Source organism: Eumetopias jubatus, unplaced genomic scaffold (genome assembly GCF_037043125.1).
Source record: "Eumetopias jubatus isolate StellerSeaLion01/CBP00866 unplaced genomic scaffold, mEumJub1_p1.0 scaffold_11, whole genome shotgun sequence".
In the NCBI taxonomy this organism is placed as follows: domain Eukaryota; kingdom Metazoa; phylum Chordata; class Mammalia; order Carnivora; family Otariidae; genus Eumetopias; species Eumetopias jubatus.
In genome coordinates this window covers 72,158,657-72,171,042 of record NW_028274817.1, presented here as the reverse complement: position 1 = coordinate 72,171,042, position 12,386 = coordinate 72,158,657, and the positions used below count along the sequence as shown (strand labels likewise).

General features: G+C 39.3%; 1 protein-coding gene across 2 annotated transcripts in view; it reads right to left on the bottom strand.

The window, feature by feature from the left end:
• Positions 1-12,386, bottom strand: part of OPHN1 (oligophrenin 1) — a 486,250-nt gene that overhangs the window by 322,185 nt on the left and 151,679 nt on the right. For both annotated transcript variants that reach the window (XM_028126580.2, XM_088028996.1), the window contains exon 2: positions 4,895-4,990. In XM_028126580.2, coding sequence (XP_027982381.2) covers positions 4,895-4,990 — 96 coding nt within the window. The remainder of the gene's footprint in view (positions 1-4,894; positions 4,991-12,386) is intronic.

Below are 12,386 nucleotides of genomic sequence, written 5' to 3'. Positions count from 1 at the left end.
CTCTTGCTCTGTGGGTGTGTGTGTGTGTGTGTGTGTGCACGTGTGCGTGCGCATGCGTGCACACATGCCTCTCTCTGTCCCTGTCTCTCTGCTTCTCTCTCATCAGTTTATGTAAAGTGCTTAAAACAAGACCTGGTACTTGGTAAGCACTGTGTAAGTATCAGCTTATTTTTTAATCTGGAAATTCAATTTTTCAAGTAAATTCTTACATGCTTCATTTGAGCACTGGTGGATAGGAGAAATTGAGGATCCAAGGAACAGTTTGAAAAATCCTGAAAACTGACATGGGGTTCCAAAATGCTCATCATTTTATGATGACTGTGTAGAAATCAGGGCGCTAGGCTCCACTACAGAGATTCTGATTCATTTGATCTAAGAGAGGTCCTGAGACTCTGAATCAATAAGAGCTTCAGGTCACTGTGACATATATTAGGAATAACTAAGCTAGATACTCTCTAAGGTTCCTAGAATATTAACAGTTTATTTCACATTTTCTTTTGCAGTTATTCAGAAAGTATAATTTCAAACTGAAATTTTCCAAAACAGGTTCTACCACCTTTCTGGTAACAACTATGAAATACTGAGCACCAATCACAAGTCAGACACTGAGCCTAATCATTTACATATACTCTCTGGTATATGTATTTATCTGATTTACTCCTCACAGTCTTATGAAATAGATTATACTTCCTGCTTTACAGATGAGGAAAACAGAGGCCCAAAAAGCTTAGGTAATGTTGCTAAGATCCCATAGCTAATAAATCTGAAGTATACACAAAAGTACCCAAACTCCTGAGATTTCCTTTGGTTACTGAGCTACAGAGGTAGAGAAAAAGCCAGGCAATGCCAATTGAAGGCATAGATGTCTTGCTCTAGAGCAGGGACAAATGTCATCATCAGGGCAGTGAGACATTTTCTCCCACTTGTCCCTGTTAGACACAGACTACTCAAGTTAGTTACTAGCGCTGATGATCAAGGGAAGGGACTCTCCAAAGAAGCCTCAGGTTTTGACTCACATCCTCTAGGAATCACTACCATCTCTGTTAGACAACTGGTATCTACAAGGGGGTTAATGGTACTGAGTCACATTTTGCAGCCATCATGAAAAATGCATTATGAAAAGAACTGCAAGGCTCTGTTCACATATAATGTGAAATCTAAATCTCAACCCAAAATTCTATCATAACTGTACTTCTACCAATTTTTCTAGTTGAACAGAAGATCTACCTACTCTGGGCCAGTAGTGTTGGCAATTGGAGGGTATGGCACACTCTCCTGTCTCAGCTTCCAAAGCAACTGTTTCCCAACAATGCCCTCCCAGTAGGGTGTCTAATATTTCCTCTCAAAGCCTCCAAAGAGCCTTACCTTAAACTGCTGGAGCACTGGTTGTTCTTCTCACTACCATCACAAATCCCAGTTCTCAAAATGACACATTCAACAAGGACAATGACTATGACAGGCCAATTAAAATCTCAAAATCTTTTCTCAGTCCCCATCAAGAAAAGTCAATTCATGAGTCATCATCCCTAAAGGCAATGATCAGATGGTAACTGTGAGCTTCTGGAGATGGTAGGCAAATGGCAACTGAGTTAAAGTGTTGTTGTAAAGCATACATTAAGAAGCTGTGTCACAGCTAGCAACTTAAATGGAGCTCACAAACACCCACAAGAACCTGGCATCAATAGCCGGGGGGGGGGGGGGGGCGCCATTTTTATTTTTGTTTATAAGCCATCATGCTCAAACTCACACACCTTTTCCCTAAACGGCACTTGTTGACATTTACGGTAAGATGGGTGTTGTACCCTCAGAGAGCCCACCCCTTACAGCTCCTTGGGCATTGGTATCACCCTTTCAAATCTAGGGGGAGGCCCTAGGTCCTCTGCACTCTACACATGTGATGGAAGTGGCAGCCCTGATGATCTCAGGATTGGCTTCAGAGTCCTTCTTCTCTTGTCTTTGAAAAATAGTGCATGTTCATAGCCAAATAGCTATATGGTCTGGTCTAATAGGGTCTAAGAAGTCAGTCTTCCTTCATTTTGTCCCATTTTTGTTTCCTATACTCCCAGCTGGTAGTGTTTCTGCTCATATAATTCCATCTCTATTCCTGGCTTCTGTTCCATGGTTCACACCCACATTGATCTCCTTATGCAATGGTCAGTCCACCACACCCTTAGTGTTCTCTTCCAAACACACTGTCATTTTTTGTAATGTGGACAGGCAGAGAAGTGTCCAAATCTTGAAGTTCTGGTTCCATTTTGTTTAATAATTCCATCTTCAATTCATTTTTCTCCTCTCAGCTTTTGGTAGAAACAGGGGGAACCAAGCCATTCTTTTAACACTTTGCTTAGAAATTTCCTCAGCCAAATATTCAATTTTTTTCAGTCAGAAAACACCATCTTCCACAGAACACTAGAATGCAAACACAACTCAGCCAAGTTCTTTGCCTACTTTATAACAAGGATTGCTTTTCTCTATTGTCTAATAACATGTTCTTCATGGAAACTTTCTCTATGGCTCGCCTTTTTTCTTTCTGAGCTCTCACCACAATTGCCTTTAAAATGCCATTCATGACAATCTAGACTTTTCTTAGCATGCACCTCCAAACTTTTGCAGCTTCTTCCCATTACTCAGTTCCAAAGCTACTTCCACATTTTTAGGTATTTGGTACAGAACACCCTGACTTCCCAGTACCAATTTCTTTCTGTCTTACCACGTTTAGGATGCTATAACAAAATACTGTAGACTGAGTGGTTTATAAACCACAGAAATTTATTTCTCACAGTTCTGGAGGCTGGAAGTCTGAGATCAGGGTGTCATTATAGTTAGGTTCTGGTGAGAGCGCTCTTCGAGGTTGTAGACTGACAACTTCTTGTGTATCCTCACGGGATGGAAGGAGGGTAAAAGAGTCCTCTGGTGTCTCTTTTAGGAGGGCACTAATCCCATCAATGAGGGGTTCCACTTTCATGACCTAATCACCTCCCAAAGACTCCAGCTCTTGATACCATCATATCAGGGGTTAGAATTTCAACATATGAATTTTGGGAAGGACACAGAAGCACTCAGTCCATTGCAGAGTACAAAGAAATCAAGTCTTATATTAACAATGATTAAACAGTTAACATATATTTAGGCACTGTGCACACTTGGCATTGATCATCTCAACCCTATTTCAAAGATGAGAAAAATTAACATTCAAAAAAGGGAAAGTCACCTCCCCAGATTACACAGATAATAAATTCCAAAGCTAGAGTTCAAATTTGGGCTATCTGACTCTAGAGCTCATGATATTAACTTTTAAATAAGTCATGCCCTTAGTCAAAAATAGATCTGCAAAATTAAAATGAAGTGAATAAATAATCTAAATGCAAATGTGTGCCTCATTAGTTACACTACCACATTTACCAAAACAGTCATCAATCTTAGTCTCATGAAAGTACTCATTGCAGTATTATTTATAATAGTGAAAAATTAGAAATAAGCTAAATAGTTGAATATCATATAAACTATGGCTCCTATAATAAAGAGATCTGAATTCATCCATTATTTATTTACTCAACAAACATGTGCTGAGTATCTACTATATGTTAGGCACCCTCTACATGCTAGGGAAATAGCAGTGAATAAAAACAATGTCCTTGCTTCCCCATGAAATTTACAAAGAATTTTAAATGATATCAGAAGCTGATTAGGATAAACTGTTAGGTTAAAAAGATAAAATTACATATTTAGCATGAACTAAATTGCATACACATAAGAGACACATGTACAAAAAAGAGCCAAAATATAACATGCCAATACCATCTAATACATTGTTTCTGTGATGGAATATCTTACTATCATAGGTAATTTTATATTTTTATATATTATTCATATTTACTACAATGACCATTAAATAATAATAATACATTTTCATATTTTAATGCTGGGGTTCATAAATACAACCTTGTAACTAACTTGTTTCAGTGACATTAAATCATTCACCATAGTCCTGTGATCCAGTGTTCTTGTCTAGCAAATGCTTTACACTAATTCTTTAGCTCACTGGTTACCAAACTTTTTCTTAGATGACCAGAACAAATATTTTAGGCTTTGAAAGCCATCCAGTCTCTGCTACTTCTACTCAATGTTGTTGTCCTACCACAAAAGTACCCTTAGACAATATTTTTTTCCCTTAGACCATATTTAAACGAATATATGTGGCTGTGTTCCAACAAAACTTTATTTACCAAAAGAAGGGGGCAGGCAAGATTTGGCCCAAGGGCCATAGTTTGCTGACACTACTTTAACTTCATACCAACTAACACAAAGTTCTTTAACATCCACTATTCAATCTCTTCCCGGTAACATTCTTGATATTAATATTAAACACATTTTATAGATGATAAGACTAAGGCTCAGAAAAAGGAAGTATCGGTCCAAGATCACACAGCTCATAGAGTGAGTTGTTAAATTCAGTTCCCAAGAGAGATGTCAAATGTCCTGTTGTCTGAAAAGCTGGACATATATAAATGTTACTTTTAAACATTCTAGAGGAATTTATTCCTTGGAGGACTATTATTCTAAATCATTTTAGAATTAAAAAAAAAATCACTCTTTCATTTATATTTTACAAAAATATCTGTTTTCATGTATTAGATTCTTTAAAGAAAAAGTCCCCTGCAGATTGACTGAGTCAAAGGCCTCAGTGGAGGCTTAAGGGCTATCTTTTTATTGCTTTTGTTTGAGAGGAGAAGGGGACTGGGAGACAATGTTTCTTTACCCTTCTTAAGCAGCCTCCCATGAGCTTGACACTAGATCACAGAGGATGAAGATGCCCAGGTTCCCTGTATCCAAAAACCTAGGAGTCTCAGAACTGCCTCAAGAGGCACAAGGCCACATGTAGCTGAAGACTTACCAATGTTAATCTCATCATCAGTCAGAGTGTCTCCAATAAAATCAAACTGAAAGGACTGAAGTGTCTGAGAAAATTTCTGAACAGCTGAAGAATAATCTGCAAAGTAAGAGGAACAGAAGAAATGGTCAAGACTGCTGTCCTTTAACTGATTTACTCATTTCTGATAAGGCTGATAGAAGAAAAGCAAAAGGAAGTTCTCCCAGTAGTTAGCAACTTGCATTTAATAAAGTTAAACAAAAGATCAGAACTTCAGTAGAAGATTTGAGCAACTAAAACCATTAAAGATGGAAGGAGGGCAGCTTAGTGAAGTCCTTCTTTTAAGTTATAGGACGTGTTTTACTCTCAATTCCTTACCTCTCTGACTCCTTCTACCCAAAGCCTATAAGACTTAAAACTACTTCGTTTTACTCCTAAAGAATCTCTTTAAGCATTAATTGAGCACCAATTATGGGCACTAACTAAATGCTTTCTCACCTCTCACCAAACAAATACCCACAATCATTCTACAAAGGAAAAAAAATAGCTGAATTTTAGAGCTGTGGTACTCAAGGTCCCTGAGCCAGCCGGCAGTATCAAAAGTAGAAGCTAGATGGTCTGTCCTTTTCCATGGCAACACAGGCACAACCTGGACATTTTACACATTAACCCTATGGCAGCCTGGGTTAGGATACTATCTGGCAGGAGAACAAATTTAACTTGTTCACATAGTATTCAGCAAGGGATCTGAACTAAGGAAGCAATTAATGAAAAACTTCAGGGTGGTATGCCTAGACAAATGCTTTTATTTTGGGTGAATAATTTTGAATTTTATTATATGAAAGTCTAATGAAGGTATAAAACTAAATCATATTTAGCTAGCCTTTTGACAAATTTTCTTCAGTGAAATTTTTTAAAATATGACCTTCACCAAAAGGTACAGCCAAACTCTCCAGCCTTGCTACTCTGAGCGCATCTCAGAGCAGAATCATCATCACATGGGAGCTTTATGGAAATACACATTCCCAGGTCAAACCGCAGACTTACAGAATCAGAAACTGCATTTTCATATACTTCATATGTCCTTTACAGTTTAAGGGGCACTCCTCCCACTAACTAAAGTAATCCATTAGAACATCTTCCAGGGAAGCTCAAACTTCTGGTTATTTTTGCTTCCCTTTTCGTATTTCTTCTTTAACTCCATAGTTTCAGCCTCCTCCACTTTCACATCTATCGATCAGATACATAGGCTTATGAGAGTTTTTACTCTCAGACCAACAGAAAGGGAAACAGTGCAAACAATAACATCTATTCCTTTCAATAAAAAGCTAACATGGTTAGGCACAAACACAATAAAACGTGCTCAGACATTTGGTTGGAACAGATTAAGGATTTAGATCCTTGACCCTTTAAACACATCACTGGTGAGGAGGAGAAGCAGGAGAAGGAGGAGGAAGAGAAGGGGGAGGAGGAAGAGGAGAAGGAGAAGAAAGAAGAAGAGAGGAGCAGTGGCTCAGCCAGTTAAGCATCTGACTCATGATTTTGTCCCAGGTCATGATCTCATGGGTACTGGGATTGAGCCCTGTGTCAGGACTGGTGCTCAGCGGGGAGTCTGCTTGAGAATCTCTCTCTCTCTCTCTCTCTCTCTCTCTCTCTCGCTCTCCCTCTGCCCCTCCCCCCACTCGCTCACACTCTCTCAAATAAAACCTTTAAAAAAGAAGAAAGGTTTTACAAAGCGTAGGGACTGCACACCAGGTTACCATGCCTTCTCAAATTTCCACACTTTGGAGTAACATTTTCTACATCAAATCTGGTACACATAAATGTAAGAGGCGCATGCACACCCTGTTTTCCGTATTTCATCAGAAAGAGAACACAAAACTGGCTCCATGGCTGGAAAACAATCACTTTCCTCTGGCCTCCTTGGCTAGGAGCAGAAAAGGACAAGCTCAGAATTCCCCCATGTGATTTCTGTGTCACTCAGGGAAATTAAATAAGAATATTCATTATATTGCCCTTTCACAAATACCTGGATTCCTTCAGTTTTTTCTTAATACAAAGTACAGTTAATAATCACTCCTCTTTTAGAACTATCTAAACATTTCAGAAACCACAAATATTATGATTTTTTTACATTTATATTATTTTGTAAGTAAAAGCATGGGGTAAAAAAGGAGTTGCATTCATTCCCATTTTCATTATTTGCAACAACATCTCTTCTCCAGACCTTGGGCTGGATGGAAAACACTACTTTACATTTGCACAGAGCTTGAAAAAGTTTATGAAGGACTTTCCATAAGCACTCTCATTTACTCCTCTTAAATACACAAAGATAGGCATTCCTATACTTACCTTCTAAACAAACAAATAAAAAATGAGACAACGCAAACAAATCACATTCACAAATATGAACAAGCATAAATTAGCAGCTCTTCAGCGAAAGAAAGTCTCATATATTTGGCCTCTATACTAAGAAAAGTGTCAGGAATGAGTCCTGTATTTCAGATAAATGAGTTGAGTAACTTTTGGACACCAAAGCATCAATAGATAACCTAGCAATGCTTGTTATGTATGGGGCATTTATTTCCTAATTAAAATAAAATTTACGGGGCGCCTGGGTGGCTCAGTCGGTTAAGCGGCTGCCTTCGGCTCAGGTCATGATCCCAGGGTCCTGGGATCGAGCCCCATGTCCGGCTCCCTGCTCAGCAGAGAGCCTGCTTCTCCCTCTCCCTCTGCCTGCCACTCTGCCTACTTGTGCTCTCTATCTCTCTGTCAAATAAATAAATAAAATCTTTAAAATAAATAAATAAATAAAATAAAATAAAATTTACTGCCTCACTCTACACCATGTAAAATCGTTATTTTATCTTTCCCAATGCTTCTGCATCCCTGTCGACCAAGCCTCGTTCTCCTAAGTGTTCAAGCTATCTTTGAGGGTTATCTCTACACCACCTTCATATTCATCTGTCTTCTGTAATGTTTTTCACCCACTCATTCTAGAATGTAGCAGAATAGTGTTTGTTACACAACAGAAGCTTTCTGGGAATAAGGTAAATTAAAACAAGACTAATTAGTCAGGTAATTAATGTTGTAGAGAAACCAATTTACTTATTATCACTATTATTGTCTATGGGATCATATGGAACATACTCTTATATCTAAATTACTTTGGTCTGCACAATATCGTAGAAATTCATCGATCTGTAATTCATTATTTTTGTTGCTGGGTAAATTCCATTGTATAAATATACCATAATTCATTCATTCACCTATTTATGGACATTGTGCTGTTTCTTCACAATAGTGAAAAACACTAAACATTCATGTATAAATCTTTCTAGGACATATATTTTCATTTATCTTGGGTAAATACATAGGGGTCCAATAAATGGGTTACAGGGTTAGGTGCAAGTGTACCTTAAAACATACAAGAAACGGTCAAATTATTTTCCAAAGCCAATGTACTATTTTGTATTCCAATCAACAACAATATATGAGAATTTTAGTTGATGAAATTCCAACAGCCGGTAACTTAAAATCTTTTTAGTGGTTTTGGGAAAAGATGGCAGAGGAGTAGGGGATGCTATTCCAACCAGTCCCCGGAACTGAGCTGGAAATCTACCAGAACACTCTGAACACCAAAGAAAGCAGCCTGAGATGTACGAAGATAGACCTGGATCCCTACAGACAAAATATCGCAGGCGTTTGGTTTCGAGGTACGAAGCAGGGAGCCTTGATTCTGCGGGCAAATATTGGAGGATAAAGGGCAAGCAGGGGGAGGAAGCCATGGGTATCCTACACCGATGGTGAGCAATAGCCTCCCGTGCTGCAGACAGGGCACAGACTCACAGAGCAGTAGCAATGGGGAAAGGACTTTAGGGGAGCCCCCTGTACTGAAATCCGGAGCAGTGGGGCCACGAGTTCGAACTGGGGGCAGCTGGCAGTTATAGAAGCACAAAGGGCAGAGACATGCCCTACCTGGAGGGAAGGACTGGGAGCGCAGCTCAGGGGCACACAGTGAGGACATTGCAGTTTATAGCAGCACAAACAGAAATGGAGATAGTGTGGCCTGAAGAGCTCTCTGAAGAACAGACTGCGATCTCTCTGCTCTGAGGCAGAAGGTTAAAAACGATACCTTATGCTCTGACTCGCAGAAGAGACACAGAAATCTGCCAGGGAAAGGCGCCAGAGAACAAAAGCCCCCAAAAACTGGTTTTCACTGAACCCATGCCCCGCCACAGGGGGCAGGGCAACTCTGCCCACACAGGGTTGCCTAAGTAAAAGCACAGAAGGCCCCTTCCCCACAAGACAAGCTGGGAGACAAAGAGGCCAGCAACCCTAAGGTTCCATGAAAACAGGTGCACCTTGCTGGGGTTGTGGTCAATAATTTGGACTCTGTACATCCCCTCAACCACCTCTCAACAGAATGATTAGGAGGAGGAACTGCCAAAATAGGAAAGACTCAGAGACTGTGACTTCTGCCACAGATTTACAAATGGATACAGATAAAACCAAGATGTCGGAAATGGAATTCAGGGTACCAATGGTGAAGACAATAGCTAAAATGGAGAAATTGATTAATGGCAACATAGAGCTCTAAGGGCAGAAATGAAAGCTGAATTGGTAGAACTTAAAAACGCTATCAATGAGATCCAATCTAATCTAGATAATCTAACAGCTAGAGTAAGTGAGGTAGAAGAACAAATTAGTGATCTAGAAGACTAATTACTAGATAAGAAGGAAAAAGAGGAGGCCAGGGAAAAACAACTCAAAATCCATGAAAATAGAATCAGAGAAGTAAGTGACAACATGAAACATTCCAACGTCAGAATTATTGGGATCCCTGAGGGGAGTGGAGAGAGAGAGGACTAGAAAATATATTTGAACAAACTGTAGCTGACAACTTCCTTAATCTGGGGAATGAAACAAGCATTCGTGTCCTAGAGGCAGAGAGGACCCCTCCCAAGATCAAGGAAAACAGGCCAACGTGCAAGCATGTAATAGTAAAACTCGTAAATCTTAGAATCAAGGAAACCATCTTAAGGGCAATGAGGGGGAAGAGATTCCTTACGTACAGAGGGAGGAACATCAGAATAACGTCAACCCTTTCCAAAGGGATGTGGCAAGCCAGAAAGGACTGGCAAGACATACTCAGGGTACTAAATGAGAAGAACATGCAGCCAAGAATACTTTCTCCGGCAAGGCTGTCATTTAGAATGGATGGAGAGATGCAGCGCTTCCACTACCGGCAGAAACTGAAAGAATATGTGACCACTAAGCCGGCCCTGCAAGAAATATTAAGGGGGGTTTTATAAAAGGAGAAAGACCCCAAGAGTGATACAGAACAGAAATTTACAAAGACAGTCTATAAAAACAAGGTCTTCACAGGCAATATGATGACAATAAATTCATTTCTTTCAATAATCACTCTCAATGTGAACGTCTAAATGCTCCCATAAAACAGCACAGGGTTGCAGACTGGATCAAAAGACAGGACCCATCCATACGCTGTCTGCAAGAGATTCATTTTGAACCTAAAGATACATCCAGACTGAAAGTAAGGGGATGGAGATCCATATTGCATGCCAACAGACCTCAAAAGAAAGCTGGAGTTGCAATTCTTATATCAGACAAATTAGATTTTAAACTAAAGACTGTACTTAGAGACACAGAAGGACACTATATCATTCTTAAAGGGTCTATCCAACAAGAAGATCTAACAATTGTAAATATCTACGCCCCCACATGGGAGCAGCCATCTACATAAGCCAACTGTTAACCAAAATAAAGAGTCATATTGATAACAATACATTAATTTTAGGAAACCTCAATACTCCACTCTCGGCAATAGACAGATCATCTAAGCAGAAAATCAACAAAGAAACAAGAGCTTTGAAGGACACACTGGACCAGATGGACCTCATAGATATTTACAGAACATTCCACCCTAAAACAACAGAATACTCATTCTTCTCAAGCACACATAGAACTTTCTCCAGAATAGACCACATACTGGGTCACAAATCAGGTCTCAACTGATACCAAAAGACTGAGATTATTCCCTGCATATTCTCAAACCACCGTGCTTTAAAACTGGAACTCAATCACAAGAAAAAATTTGGAAGAAATTCAAACATTTGGAAGCCGAAGACCACTCTGCTCAAGAATGTTTGGGTCAACCAGGAACTCAAAGAAGAACTTAAACAATTCATGGAAACCAAAAAGAAGGAAAATGCATCACTCCAAAACCCATGGGATACTGCAAAGGCGGTCCTAAGGGGGAAATACATAGCCATCCAAGCCTCACTCAAAAACATAAAAAAGTCCCAAATTCACCAACTAACTCTACACCTTAAAGAACTAGAGAAAAAGCAACAAACAATGCCTATGCCACACATTAGAAGAGAAATAATTAAGATTAGAGCAGATGCCAATGAATTAGAAATCAGAAACGCAGTAGATCAGATCAACAAAACTAAGAAGCTGGTTCACTGAAAGAATTAATAAGATCGATAAACCACTGGCCAGACATATCCAAAAGAAAAGAGAAAGGCCCCAAATTAATAAAATAATGAATGAAAGGGGAGAGATCACGACTAACACCAAGGAGAAAAAAACAATTATTAGCAATTATTATCAACAACTATATGCCAATAAATTAAGCAACTTGGAAGAAAATGGATGCCTTCCTAGAAACCTATAAACTGCCAAGACTGAAACAGGAAGAAATTGACAACCTGAATAGGCCAATAACCAGTAACGAGACTGAAGCAGGGATCAAAAACCTCCCAAAAAACAAAGAGTCCAGGGCCTGATGGATTCCCTGGGGAATTCTACCAAACATTCAAGGAAGAAATAATACATACTATCCTGAAGCTGTTTCAAAAATAGAAACAGAAGGAAAGCTTCCAGACTCATTCTACGAAGCCAGCATTACCTTAATCCCCAAACCAGGCAAAGACCCCATCAAAAAGGATAATTTCAGGATCCAAAAATACATTAAAATGATCATCCACCATGAACAAGTGGGATTTATCCCCGGTATGCAAGGGTGGTTCAACATTGGCCAATCAATCAATGTGAAAGAACACATTAATAAGAGGAGAGAGAAGAACCATATGGCCATCTCACTTGATGCAGAAAAGCATTTGACAAAATACAGAATCCTTTCCTGATTAAAACTCTTCAGAGTATAGGGATAGAGGGAACATTCCTCAAGTTCATAAAATCCGTCTATGAAAAACCCACAGCAAATTATCATCTTCCATGGGGAACAGATGAGAGCCTTTCTCCTAAGATCAGGAACACATCAAGGATGCCCACGCTCGCCACTATTGTTCAACATGGTACTAGAAGTCCTAGCAACAGCAATCAGACAACAAAAAGAAATAAAAGGTATTCAAATTGGCAAAGAAAAAGTGAAACTCTCTCTTCACAGATGACATGATACTTAATGTGGAAATTCCAAAACATTCCACCCCCAAATTACTAGAACTCATAGGGCAATTCAGTAATG